At 62.9% G+C, this 14,046-nt stretch overlaps 1 protein-coding gene across 4 annotated transcripts; it reads right to left on the reverse strand.

The window, feature by feature from the left end:
* Window positions 1–116: 116 nt before the first annotated feature.
* On the reverse strand, window positions 117–11,001 carry Lat2 (linker for activation of T cells family member 2). Of its 4 annotated transcripts, none has more exons than XM_058572221.1 (13): window positions 10,827–10,997; window positions 7,561–7,691; window positions 7,182–7,221; window positions 5,173–5,216; window positions 5,018–5,078; window positions 4,759–4,796; window positions 4,486–4,521; window positions 4,386–4,416; window positions 3,923–3,978; window positions 3,170–3,232; window positions 2,817–2,909; window positions 2,318–2,441; window positions 117–644 (listed from the first exon to the last, which is right to left on the reverse strand). In XM_058572221.1, exons 2-12 carry the CDS (start codon window positions 7,652–7,654, stop codon window positions 2,335–2,337), a joined length of 663 nt encoding a protein of 220 aa, XP_058428204.1. In that variant the 5' UTR covers window positions 7,655–7,691; window positions 10,827–10,997; the 3' UTR covers window positions 117–644; window positions 2,318–2,334. The 4 variants fall into 4 exon arrangements, with proteins under 4 accessions (XP_058428204.1, XP_046278717.1, XP_058428205.1 ...); XM_046422761.2 differs by having other exon boundaries at window positions 7,561–7,679; window positions 10,827–10,994; XM_058572222.1 differs by lacking the exon at window positions 2,817–2,909 and having other exon boundaries at window positions 7,561–7,679; window positions 10,827–11,001.
* Between the last annotated feature and the right edge of the window lie 3,045 nt (window positions 11,002–14,046).

The raw sequence follows: 14,046 nt of genomic DNA on the forward strand, positions 1-14,046 counted from the left end.
TTGAACTTGAGAGCTTCCTGCCTCACCCCCCCCCCACAGCTCTGATCCCGGGTGTGCCAGCCCTGTGCCCCACCACAGGCACTGTGTCCCAGCAGAGAGCAACTCGTCAACGGAACTCCACACTGGCTTCATCTCTCCCCTGAGTGAACAGAAGCCCAGAGCGAAGAGAAGCCCCACTAAAGGGCAGAGGGGAGGGGGCGCCCTCACTGGAGAGAAGCCACCTGTGGTCAGAATGTCAGTATGTCCCCTCTGGGTGAGTTAACTGCAGGCCTGTGGTCACAGCAAGTCACAGAAGCCACATGAGTAAGCAACTTGGGATCCAAATCCAGAGCAGAAAGGACGCGGAGGCCAGTGTTGCATGGTGTTAGATACGGTGCCGTCACCCTGCGTCCCTGGCGCTGTCACTCAGGAGCCAGGTGGCAGCAGGCCTGCCCCGAGGAGGTCCCAGTTGGGAGAGGGCACCGGGCTGGGGCTGCAGCTCTGGCTATTTACATACAATTGTTCCCCACGGACAGCAGGTCCTCAGGGGCATCTGTGGGTCCTCTCCAGGGGTAGCCCTGGCAGGGACCCAAAAGTGGAGCAGCACTGGAAAGTGGCCCTTGAAGGACAGCAGACACGTCCGTGGTCTGGGGCTCCCTGGGCTCCTGCAGTGCATAGGGAGAGAGTGTCACACAGGAAGGGCGTGGCTCAGCTGGTGCCTGTTCCTCTGGAACCACGGCAGGTCCAGGCTCAGCTTTCAGGTGCCCCTGCAGTCTGGCCTTCCCTGGGTCCTGCCAGGATTTTTTTTTGGAGGGGGGAGTACTGGGGACTGAACCCAGGGGTGCTTAGCCACTGATCCCCATCCTCAGCCCTTTTTTATATTTAATTTGGAGACAGGGCCTCACTGAGTTGCTTAGGGCCTAAGTTGCTGAGGCTGGCTTTGAACTCGCGAACCTCCTGCCTCAGCCTCCCAAGCCGCTGGGATTACAGGCGTGTGCCCCTGCAGCTGGCTGGCACCTGGGCTTTAAGTTCGAGTCCCACCTGTGCTGGTGGTGGATGGGGCACGTGGCCTTCACGTGCACAGGACTGTCCTGTGCTTTCCTCTGCACAGGAAGGACCTCCCCCATCTACCCTGGGCCAGTGGAACTCTCCTGCCTGGACTGGGGCACCCCAGGTTGGCTCTGCTGTCCCTGCTCTCCTCTGCCAGCTGTATCAGGATGCAGAGCCTCCACCAGCCTCTGCCTGACCCCAAGCCACACCTCCCAGAGGTGGTATCTGTCAGCAAAGGACATGCTGTCATGTCATCTTCTTTTTTGGGTCCCTGTTAGGGATACCCCTGGAGGGGACACCCAGACGCCCCCTGAGAACCTCCAGCCCTGTTCCCTTTCTCTGCCTCTCAAGTGAAACTTCTGGAATGATTGCCATTCGTGGTCTCTTAAAACAGGTATCCCCCCATGTCACCAAAACAGCCCTTGTCACCAACATGCGGCACTCAGCTCTGTCATCTTCTCACCTCCCCTGTGCCTGGCTGCCCCCTCCCTGAGCACTGTCACCCTCAGGGCCCCGGAAGCTGCCTCTGCAGCTGCTTTAACCATCACCTTCTGCCTGGGTCCCCATCTGCCTTCCTTCCCTTGGTGACTCTCTGCCAGTCATCTGGCTTTCAGAGCCACCTATGCAGTGACAGTCCCCAAGGCTGTCCAGGCCCAGCTCCTGGCCTGCCCACTCCATGTTGCCTCAACGGGCACCTTGGACTTGGGTGCAGAGGCTCCTGGCCTTCCCCACAGACCCGCTCCCTGGCACCCAGGGGGCCGGCAGTGGCCTCCCTCCCGCTCAGGCCGACCCTGCAGCCCTGACCCTCGGGCCCAAGGCAGCCCTGTTGGGTTCTTCCAGGCTCCACCTGCTGCTGTCCCTGCGTCTACCAGGCCTCAGCTGGACTCGCAGCACAACCCGCTGGCTCTGCCCGGCCCTCCGCCTCCCAGGCACCTCCCTGCCCGGCTCCTCCACCTTCTTGCACCTGCCCCCAGACTTGGGGCATCTGGGGTTGGCCCTGCTGTCCCTGCTATCCTCTGGAGAGCGGGCAAGGCCCCTCGGGCTGCAGTGCCCCTGGCTGCAGACCCTGTGCCACCAACCTGTCACCTGGGCTTGCAGCTGAGAGGTTCCCTGGGCCCACAGGAGAGGGCAGGGCACCGGGTGGGCTGGACAGAAGACAGCTGGGGACAGGGTCCCCCATTCTCCTGAGCACCCACAGACACGGACCATGGCCCCCGCAGGGCTCCTCCAAGCTGTGGGCCCTTCCCTCAGAGCCAGGCGGGCCCCAGAAAGCTAGGGGGTGCCGTACCTTCCTTCCCGTCTCCCCTAGGCCTCCCCAGTCATGGTCACGTCCCCATTCACATAGTCGGGCTCCCCGGCATCCTCCTCTGGGCTTCCTGCTGGACAGGGATGTCCTGCTATAAGGCCTTGCTCTGTGGATGGGGACAGGTGGCTGTGGGAGGGTTCACACCACACACTACCACTGTCCCCAGCTGGGTGCCCAGTCTCAGACCCCAGACCCCACAAAGTGGCCTGCAGGAGACGTCACACTGGAGGGGACTCGCAGCATGCATCTGTCTGTCACCAAGGCTCTCCAGAGTCCCTCGGAGACCAGGCATGCTGCTGGATGGGCAGCCGGCCCAGGAGGGGAGTCCAGGCAGGACCAAGGCCTCTGGGGCTGCTGTGTGCTGGAGGCTCTGCTGTGGAACGGGGGGTGTGGCCGCAGGGAGGCCCACCCCGTCCACCCTCGCAGGCCAGTCCCCAGCCTGCTCAAGATGCACCCTGGGCCTCTGTCCCGGGCCACATACCCACGGCCCTCCTGGATTCCCGCCACTGATGAATGGATGCTGAGTTCTGATAATCCTCAGTCTCCTCGCTGCTCACAGGGACACAGGGATAACCTGCAGGAGGGCCCGTGAGGGGCAGGCCTCCCTTCACAGAGGCCTCCTGTGCTGGGAGCCCACCCAGGGAGGGATCCCCCTGCTCCCTCCCCCGAGGCACAGGAGCTCATGGGCCTCCTTGAAGGAAACGGGGGCACCCAAGGCACCAGAGATGGATAGATGGCAGCCCCCCAGCAGCAGGGACCTCAGCCCCGGCCAGGCAGGGCCTGGCCGAGGACTCACCCTGCCCTGGCCCAGCCCTTGGGGTGGGGCAGCCTCACCTGACTCCAGGGCTCTGGGCTTGCAGATGAGGACGTTCTCGTAGGAGGTGGCATCGTCGTCATCTGCCAGAGAGGGCAGGCATGTGGCCTGTCAGGCGGGTCTCCTCCCCCCTGTGCCAGTGTCTGCTGGGGCCCCAGGACATCAGGCGTCCTCCCTGTCTCCCGAGGTCACAGCCAGATGCACGGGGAGGGCTGAGAGTAGGGGCTGCAGCTGGAGGGGGGCCAGGGGGGCGGGAGGGGGGCAGCAGGGCCTGGCTGCTGGAGGGGCTGGACCCTTCTGATAGGGTGGGACAGGCCGAGGTCATTGGGCTTGGGGACCAAGGCTGGTGTGGCGACCCAGCCTGCACTGGGAGGCTTCTGGCCTCTGCCTCTCCCAGCGTCCATTTGTGGTGAATGGACACCGAGAAACAAGCCCCCCCAACCTCAGAAGTGTGTAGGGGACCCCACATTGGCATGGGCGAGCGTCCTGTTGGGGGCCCTCGGTGCTCACCAGGTGCCCCCGGCCCTGGGAGTTGGGAAGCCAGGCTGCTCGCCCCCTCCCTGGCTCCCTGCTGCTCCCCACCATGGCTCTCCCCTGCCCCCGCTCTGCCCACATCCCCACCCTCTGTGGCTGCCCCATCTCCCCAGCAGCCTCTGCACATCTCCAGATCCACTCCAGCCTCCTCCCTGTCCTTCCCTTCCCCTGCCCTGCCCTGGACCGTGGCCTCTGAGGTCAAGTGCCCACCCCACTGCACCCACCGCCCTTCACCTAACCTTCTGGGGACTTCGTAGAGCACCCCCAGTTGTAGTAGTCTGCGGCAATGGGGTCTCTGGCCAAGAAAACAGACGCAGCACAGGTTGTAGGGTGACCCCACGGGGGACAGTGGGGCTGGGGCAGCTCTGGCCATCACTCCCCTAGGAACCCCGGATCCCTCCCTCCCCTTTTCCTGAGCACCTGCGTCACCCTGGGGCCTGAGGGGTGGCAGCCAGGCTACAGGCACCTTGCTAGGCCCTTGGCAAGTCCCCACCTGCCCGGGCTACAGTTTGCACATTGGTGACATGAAGAGGCACCTGAGGGCCCTCCTCTCCCACAGTCACCTGAACGGAGACAGTGCCCTCCAGCCCTGCCCAGAGCTTCCTCCACTGTAGAAGAAGTTCACGGTTCACAGGCAAGGAAGGTGGGGGGCAGTGGCAGGGGGACAGGGGAGGCGTGGCCAGGGCAGGGGAGGCCACTCACATGTAGGCTGCATCCGAGTCCCCACCGTCCCCTGGAGAGGAGCAGAGAGTCAGGCCTGAGCCCCAGGCTGGGCACCCCCCGCCCCCAGCCAGCCACCCACCTTTGCTGAAGTTCTGGTACCTGGGGGACACGGGATCTGGAAGAAAGGCCAGGCTGTCCTCCCCTGCTGACCTTGCCCCTGCCCAACTGGTCATCCCCGTGCTCACACCTGGCACTGCTCTGTCCCCTGTGCCATCAGCCCCAACCCCAGCTCCAGTGCCTCCTGGGAAGGCGGCCCTGGTCAGCAGGACTCCTGCACAGGAGGGTCCCAGGAGGGACCGCCTGGCCCAAGGCCCTCGCTGGGCTCCCCTCTCCCCACTCTGCTGTCACTCACCGTCCAAGGGGCTGGAGAAGTGCAGCAGCTTATCATTCCTGCAGGGATGGGACAGGCGGGGGCTGGGGGAGGCACTGGGGGAGGCCGGGCCTTCCGGGGGTCTGGAGGCCACAGCCCCACAGCCCTGGGTGAAGCCCTCAGAGTCCAGCCCTGGGGCTCTGGGGCCTGGGAAGGGAGTGAGGTCTGGGCCTAGCAGCAGCCAAGTGGGGACCCCCAGGGCTGCAGGAGCCCAGGGCTTGTGACAGGAAGCCTGCCCTACCTTGCAGGTGCCATGTCAGGGTTCATGCCCGTCGGTGGCCCTGGCCAGGGCTGCCTGACCACTGCAAAAGGCAAAGAGGTGTCGGCCAGGCCCCCTGGTGTGTGTCCAGGCCACGCCCAGCCTCCACCCCGGGACTCCTGCGCCCAGGGACTCACAGGAATACGTGCGCGCCACTGCAAAGCTCTGCCGGTTCTCCTGCCTGGAAAGGTGGGGAGCTGGCTGAGCGGGCTTGGCCTCCCACAGCCCAGGGACACAGGGACAGATCGGGAGGGGACACAGAGCGCAGGGTTGGGAGCTCCACAATGGGCGGGGGCTGCTGCCCCCCAGGCCTCAGACCAGGGTCCTCCTGCCTCCACCAGCAGGCCACGCCCCTCCCACTGGGCCCCCTTCCCACGGCCTTGGATGGAAACCAGCCACCAGCCAGACCAGTCCCCCAACAGGGCCTCCACCTAGCCACATCCTGCTGGGCCCCAGGGCCCAGAGATGGGGAGGGGTGTCTGGCAGGGCTGTGGAGGCCGCCCTAGGCTTCTAGGGCCTCAGGGTTGGGCTGCTCAGGGACTCGTCAGTGACCAGGGGAAGTGATTTCAGCCACAGTGACCAAGAGCCTGACCCCTGCCTGATGCCCTAGGAATGTTTGTCCTCCCCAAGACGATGTCCCCCCTGGGCATGTTCAAAGCTGCCATTTACTCCTCAATAACTGGTGAGCCACATCAAAGCTCAGCTGACAACCAGGCACCCCACCACCACAGGGCTCCCCATTTCCTTTGCAGAACGCTGATTTTGTTTAGGGGGCCATGAGCCCATCTAGAAGACTGTTTGCCAGCCTTTCTCACACCTAGGTGTAGCCATGATTAATCTCCGGGCAACAAGGTACCCTTACACAGAGCACTTCCAGCTGGGGTCCACCCTTTTTATCTTTATCCCTTCTTTATTCCTACTGCTTAGAATGCAGACATGAGGGACGGAGCTCCAGCTGCCACCTTGGACCATAAAGCACCCTTGAAAATGGTTGCTGCCCTTACAGATGAGCCAGTTATCTATTCAAGCAGGTTTCAGGACTCCTTCCCTGAACCAGAATGGCTACCTGGTCCAGACTACCCGGAGCCAAATCAGGGAGGCCTGATTTAGGAGGGATGTCCTAAAGCCACATGACAATCTGGCATAGTTTCCTAGAGAGGGACTGGGGAGCTGGGCCTGGTGACAGTTGCTTTGGGCAGTCCTGCAGGACTGACCCAAGGGAGGTGAGAGAGGAGGGCAGGGGAAGGTGCTCCAGGGAGGGGACAGTCCAGGAGTCCCACCCCCACCACGAGGACATTTAGCCTCTGGCCCTGGCCATCTACAGCTCTGGGATCCACTGGGGACGGAGACCATCAGGGGCTGAGGGGGCAGGGTGGAAGAAGGAAGGGGCTTGGGGGCCACAGGGGAATCTGCAAACACATGGCTCAGAAATCAAGTGTCCACAAGAGCCCAGACAGGCCTGGCCCTGCCCTGGGTGGGCAGGAGGGGGGATTCTATTTCCACACCTCACTGTGGTTTTTCAGTTGCAAAGGGAAATGAGGAAGTGTGTGTGCGTGCCCCCCCGGGTGTGCCCATGAGTGTCGTGATGCTGTGTCGGGCTGTGCGTGTCCCTGAGTGTGGTCTGTGGTCACTCTTACTCAATCACAGGGACACTGAAGGCTACTGCCCAGGGTTGTTCTTGGGTCTCAGTCCCACTCTGGTTCTGTCACATCCAGCAGGCAGCCCCATGGGGCCTTCTCTCCCAATCCTGCCCCCTCCTGGGCCTTCCTTGATCCCCCAAGGGTCATAGCCATACCCCTTCCTGAGCCCCTTGAGCATTTCCAGGGGGCCTGGGACTTTGCTCACTTCCTGTGCCCAGCTCTCCCGGGGGCCATGGCCTGTGAGGCTGGGCTCCCCTCTGCCCAGCCCAGTGAGAGCTGCTGGGCTGAGGTCAGAGTGAGGCGAGGACAGGTGGCCTGGGCCTCTGAAGCTGGAGGTGGCTGGTCCTGCCCCAAGCCTTCCCTGATCCAGGCTGGGGTGGGGCCTGGACAGCCCCTGGGCCCTCTCTTCCCCTGCCCTGACTCTGGGGACCCTCTGGAGCCCGCCCCGGGGTGGGGTGGGGCAGGGAGGAGCGGGGCGGGTGGGTGCCCACAGGGAGGCCACTCACAGGCTCCTCTGCTGGTAGATCTTCTCGGCCTTCTTCAGCCCTGCGGGAGAGGTGGGGTACTGAGCCCCAGGGACAGGTCTGCGGCCCCTCCTCTCACGTCTCCCGTGCCCTCTGCAGGACTCAGGCAGGACTCGGGGCCCAGCCAGCCATGCTGTGGGCCGCCGGATGTCAGGAGAGGAGGGCGCAGTGCCGGGCACCCCAGGCACCCCAGCCACCCTCCCGGTACAGAGTGACTTGCCCCCCCAGAGACCACCCTTGACCCCTCAAATCCAAAGCCCCCGTGAAGCAGACCTGTGGTCCTCAGAGGGCAGCTTTGCGGCCAAGCCAGCTCTTGGCCTGGGAGGTCTCTGGGACATTCTCACTGTCCCCATCCCCTTACCTGGGCGCGAGCAGCGCACACACAGCCCGGCCGCGGTCCCCAGCAGCAGCAGCAGCGCAGCCCCCAGCCACAGCAGCTCGGTCCCGGTGCTCATGTCCGCCCTGGTGACCCACCGGCGCCTGCAACAGGCCCTGAGTCAGGCCGGCCCCCGCTCAGGCTCCTGGCCCCACTGGGCCTGGACAGCCCTCATTGGAGGCCACAGCGTCTTCCCTCCCTGCTCCCGGGACTGATGGGCCGCTGTTCTCCATGGGACCAGCCCCCAGGCCCTGCCACTGTCACCATGGTGTGAGCTGGGGACCGAGCCCATTAATGGATGCAAGCACACCTGCGTGCAGCCCAAAGCCACTGTCCCTGCCCAGCCAGCCCCGAGGGACAGGTCACCCCGATTCACAGATGGAGAAACCCAGGCTGGGGTGACCACTCGTGGCTACCCTGGCCCCAACCCGGGCTCAGCTGGCCACGACCTGCCACGTGTCCTGGGCTCCATGGGACCCGGGGTCTGAGGTCCCTCCTCCCACCTCTGAGAGCCCAGGTGCCCACCCGACACCCCCACACTGGCGCCCGGGGCCACCTCTGCCTCCCAGGACCTGAGAATGGCACTTCCTCCCGCGAGCACCTGTGATCCTGAGTCCCGCCCCCCCAGCCAGGAGGGAGGTCAGGAAGGGGCCCCCAGGGGAGGGAACAGCTGCCCACAGCATCTGGCAGTGGGCTGCACTGGGGTGGCAGGGGTGGAGGGAGGACAGTCGGGGTGAGGAGCTGGCAGAGGGCTGCCACACAATCCGTGACCCTCCCTGCCTCTGGGCCTTGGTGTGCATGCCACATGGGGAATGAACTATAATGGCACTTGGCACTGGCAGGGACACAGGGGGGCTGAGCCACTCTGTGCCCACCAGTTCTCCCCACCTCATCCCCAGGGGAGGGCTTGGAGTGGGCACAGGATGGAAGAGGGCTCTGTGCCACCCGCCTGCTGCCCCAGGCTGGGGCTGGGGACTAGAGCTGTCCCCTTGTTCATTCTCTGTGCTTCCGGGGTGATGGTGGCAAAGATGAGGAATCTCCATGCAGCCCTGAGCCATAGGGGGGCCGTCACGATGGCCTCCTCACCCGCCCCAAGGCCATGTGAGTCAGTGAGCACAAGTGGACCCGCAGACCTGTGACCAGCAGAAGCCGCGTCACCCGGGACGGTGCCCAGGGGAGCTCGGCTCCCCTGCCCTGGCCTGCTGTGCCTTGACACCCCTCCACCTGGGCAGCCGGGGCCACCTCTTCTCCAGCTGTGTGAAGCGGGAGCACCTAGCCTTGGGGAGGACTCCTGGGACCAAATCCCGCCTGTGCCCAGAGCCTCCAGGCCTCTGTTTCCTATCTACAAAATGGGGATCAGCCCCAGGCCTACCCATGTTGCTGCTGGCCGGGCCAGCTCGGGTCCCTCTTACTTCTGGTTGCCTGGCTTGCCCTCCCCTGCTGACCCCAGTCATCTTTGTCCTTTGGTTAGGACAGTGACTCTTTCTACATCCTAAGACTCGGACACAGGCACGTTGGTGGGCTGGGGGCCCCGCACCAGAGGGACAGAGGGCACACCACAGGGAACAGTCTGCTTAAGACCCCAGGAGTTGACCTGATCTCTGCTGCTGCCCTCCAGGTACCTCAGGCCTTCCCAGGGAAGATGGCCTTCCGCCACCAGAGCTGACTGTCCTGGGTGGGCACAACTGTGGAGTGCCCTCAGCCCTGGGCGAGGGACAGGTCAGGCCTGGTCCATGTCCTCTCACCTATTGGACAGGGGAGATAACGACACTTGCCCCTCAGGTCTGTCCTGAGGCCCGGCTTGGACTTGTGACAATGCATGTGGTGCAGGGCTGGACCTTGGCGGCTGTGACCACTGGGACTTTTGTCACCACTGTGGTTCCCAAGGACTGTGGTGTGAGATGCCACAAAGCTGAGGGTGGCCTGCAGCAAACGCTGTGGGCAGCTGTGCTGGAGCCTGCCTGCCTGGCTGCCCGCAGACACGGAGGTCGGAGCTTTCCCCCACAGCCATGAGGGTGAAGGGCCAGGGGCCTGGGGAGGGACAGGGCCAACGCCTGGGGCACCCGCCTGATCCGAGACTGTTCCCCAGGGAGGCTCCTCCTTAGGGGAGCAGCAGGGCCAGAGGGTGCTGTGTCCAAGGAGGCAGAGGCCGGGTGCAAGCCCAGGGCCGGGGGCTTTGCATGCCCCTCCCTCCCGGTCCCCCTGTGCCCCAGGCTGACACTCCACCCTGTCCCTCGGCCTCCCACTGCCGTCCAGGTTTCCAGAGCAGGTGGTGGCAGGCAGCAGGCTGGGCCCCTGGGGCCCCCCTGGCAGCCCTAAAAGCCCCAAGGGGCCAGGTGGGGCTGGGCGGGGTTGGCCTTGGCTCTGGAGGCCAAAATAGCGCAGAGGGGGAAGTGGGCAGTTTTCATATGAGCAGGGTTTGCTGACAGCGGCTGTGGGAAAGCGCTGGGTGGCGGCACCAAGGCCCCCAACCCGGAAGGGCCTCACACACCATCCGTCCAGTCGCCCAGCCTGCTCCACGTGCTGGGGACAGGGACTCGGGCCCAAGGGCCAGGGCAGTATGAGAGGTGGCACCCGAACTCCAGGCTCTGGGCCGGCGTGATCACGGGCGCTGCCCTGGGGTCTGTCTCTTGGTCCAAATAAGCCTGGGTCTCCAATGAGGCTGGGGAGAGTCCTCTGCAGGGGAGGCCGTCCGCCCAGGTAGGGGCAGGGGGAGGAGGGGTGGACAGGCCCGGCAGCCCTTGTCCCAGAGGCTGCGATGGTGGTGACGGCAGGGTGGCTGAGAGGCTGGCCAGCCACAGCCTCCTGTCAACAATGTTGGAACAAAGAGGCCTCCAGCCCCACCATGGCTGTCCCCTCCAGCCCACCACGGCTGTCCCCTCCAGCCCACCACGGCTGTCCCCTCCAGCCCACCACAGCTGTCCCCTCCAGCCCCTGGCTGAGCTGCAGGAGGGTGGGCCTGGCACACTTGCCTGGAGTCCCACAGCAGAGATAGTCCCACTTCTGGACAGTGACGGAGCCACCCTGGGGGCTCTCAGGGCCATGCTGGGCTGGGCTGGCGGGGGCAGGAAAGGGGCCAGAGCCACAGGGACAGCTGCTGAGGGCCCTGGCCACAAGTGCCAGCGTAGGAGGCGCCAGGAGTCCCTGCCTGTTCCCACCCACCCAGTGGCCACCAACTGCTCCTCTGGGGTTGGGGACAGCCTCGGGGCCTCTGCCTCAGCCAGGCTCCAGGCACCCTGGGAAACACTTACCTGAGAGTCAGGACGCCTCACTGCGGCCACCCCATCCTGTGCCCACACATGCACCCGCACACCTGCCCGAACTGCCGCCAACGCCACAGACTGGCGGGCAGCAGGCGAGGTGACGGGCTTCCTGTCAGCCACTGAGTCATGCTCACATCCGCTGCTCGCCGGACAGGCTCAGCTATTGACAGAAAGGGAGGGACAGAGGGCACAGCACAGGGAACAGAAAGACGCGGACACACATGGGCAAACACGTAAAGACCCACCGTCACACCCAGAGAGGAGACGCACCACGGGACGGGGACAAAGAAGGAAAGCTAGATGATGGTGGAGACAGGGAGCAGGCTCAGACACCACCACACACACGCAGGGACACGGGACGCTGGGGACCGGGTGGAGAGATGTGTGGCACATGCATACCAGGGTGGAGCAGATGAGGACATGTGTGCAGAGGACGGAGAGCCACGGGTGGCAAAGGAAGGCCAGGCCTGGCGCAGGCGGTTGGCAAGGACCTGCAGCTGCCCTGGATGAGGTGACCGACCTCTGTGCCCAGCGGCCCTGGTGGGGGCCACAAGAGCACATCCTCTGGAGTTGCCAGTGGCCCGGCCATCCAACCACCCAAGCCCCTGTGGCCTGGAGGGGACTGAGCCAGAGCTGGCGGTGGCTTGCAGCCAACACTGTGGGCAACTTGGCCCAGCCTGCCCACCTGGCCACCTCCAGGGAACAGGACCTCAGCTTCCCCGCAGGGCCCCGTGGGGACGCAGGGCCTGAAGGAGGGTGGATGCCTGCGTGCCCCCCCAGGTGGGTTCAGCGGCGCATTCCCCAGGGACGGCCTCTTATTGGTGGGATTCACTCGTGCGCGGCACCCCGTGTGCCAGACACCAGGGCACGAGACAGGGAGTCCCAACCCACAGCAAGTTTGGCGTCTCAGAATCCAGGCCCCCAGCCCTGGGACACCACTAGGGTCTCTCAGCCTGGGTTTTGCCGTCATCCTGTCCAGGACAGTGCTGATGGGCAGTAAGACCTGCCTCTGCTGCCACCCTGTGGGGGAGGAGGGTAGCACAAGTCCAGGCCCTGGCTCAGGGAGACCCTTGGGCGCTGGCTCAGGAGTTGCCCTGTCCCACCCATGGGACAGACTGAAGCCAGCACCATTGACTCCCAGTTGGTTCCAGGGTAAGACCAGCAGCCCTGTTCCATGGGCATCACCATGTGCACTGGGCTCAGACATCTTTCCACAGTGACACCCAGGGCAAGCTGGGGCGCCAGGCCAGTCCTCCCACTGGGACCATTGATCTGGCATCCACATACTTGAGGACATCCTGCATTGGTTCTCCCATCCCTGGACCGTGTGCCTGGCTGGGTCACCTCTGGCAGGGGCAGAGGAGTGACCCCAAGTGCTGAGGCCCACCATGGCTGGGGTTCTCCCTGGGCCCACTGGTTCCCAAGCCCAGTGGTGGTGGTGGTGCCTGCCAAGACGGTTCTAGGTTGGCCCCGCGTGGAGCCCCCACCTGGGCACTGCCACACTCCCCAGAGGCTGTGCGTAGGTTCTTTGCTTCGTGCAGGGGAAGGGACCCGGGGCCTCCCCATGCCAGCTCTCTGCCTCTGGGCTGCCAGGCCCTTCTCTAAGTTCCACACCTCACCTGCCATCCAGTGTCAGAGAACAAAACCTCCAGAAGAAACCAGAGGCTCGCTTTCAGCTGTAGAACGTCAGGAGCATCTTCCTAGTGGAGTCCTTTGTTATTTAACAGTCTGGGTGCACCCGCCTCTGGCCAGAGAGGCCCAGCACCACTAGAAAGCCTTGATATACTTAAAATGTATTCAACACAAAATTTATGGGTTTTTGTGGTTTTGGTGGTGCTGGGAATCAAACTCAGGGCTCACACGGGCCAATACCACCACAGCCCCTCAGTCATTTAAAGTGTGATCAGAGGCACAGATGACCTCAAATGCTGCCCACTCTTTTTTGTTTCTCTGTACCGGTGCTTGAACCCAGGGGTGCTTTACCACTAAGCAACATCCACAGCCTTTATTTGTTCTCTTAATTGAGAAAGGATCTAAGTTGCTGACTCTGGCCTTGAACTTGCAATTCTCCTACCCATCTCCCCAGTTGCTGGGATTACTGGCGTGTGTACTACGTGTGGCCCTCAAACCCTTTCATCACCCTGAATGGATGATGATTTGGCTCTCAACTCACAGCTCGGTAGCTGTGCTATGCACATGTGCTGGAAAAGATGACTCCATAGTACAACCTCTCAGCGAGAGCCAGGAATCTTCCAGGGTCAGAACTTTCACAAAGGCTGGTAGAAACTGTCAGTTTTCTTTTTTCTTTAGAGAATTTTAATATTTATATTTTAGTTTTCGGCGGACACAACATCTTTATTTGTACGTGGTGCTGAGGATCGAACCCGGGCCGCACGCATGCCAGGCGAGCGCGCTACCGCTTGAGCCACCTCCCCAGCCCCAACTGTCAGTTTTCTTGAGGAAAACATACTTCATGCCCACTGTGAACTGAATCTAGAACATTCCCTTATGTTCCAGATGCATTCTCTTCTCTTTTTGATCTTATTCTTTGGGTGTACTTAAACTTAGTTACACAGACATGTAACATGTTGTGCTTAGGCATTTGGAATTTCCCCTCCTGCGGCACTGCCACCGGCCACCCAGAGTCACGTAGCTACAGGTCAGTCCCCTAACTGCGGCACAACTATCCAATATCTGAATATAGTTTCTGTCTCAAATGGACATCAAATTTAGGTGTGGGGTGTGTGCCTGTCACCCAAGCCATTCAGGAGGTTGAGGCAGGAGCACCCCAGGGTGAGGCCAGCCTGGGCAACTCAGTGATGACTGGTCTCATGGCAGGGCTGCAGCGCAGCGGTACTGGGCTTAACCCCAGCACTGCACAAAACCAAGCAAAACGAATCCACAGCAAGTTGGCTGCAGGCATTTTAGCTGCTGGGGAGGCAGCCTGGGTCAGAGAGTATGGGACAGTCCCATTTGCAAGTCAAAAGCCGAATTCCAGCCAACCCCTGGCCCTGGCATAGCTGTTACCAGTTTGTACCCACCTCCAAGAGGCCAGCAATGGAGGCTTTCTTCTTTGTGGGCCTGGGGTCTGACCCTTGGGGCATTTTACTGCCAAGCTACACCCCTTAGACCTAGTTTCAGACAGGGTCCCACTGAGTTGCCCAGGTGTGCACTGCTGTGCCAGCTTGTGGCCTGGGGAGGGACCCGG

This window comes from Marmota monax, unplaced genomic scaffold (genome assembly GCF_021218885.2).
Source record: "Marmota monax isolate L192 unplaced genomic scaffold, Marmota_monax_Labrador192_F-V1.1 WCK01_AAM20220418_F8-fsc00237, whole genome shotgun sequence".
Taxonomy (NCBI): Eukaryota; Metazoa; Chordata; class Mammalia; order Rodentia; family Sciuridae; genus Marmota; species Marmota monax.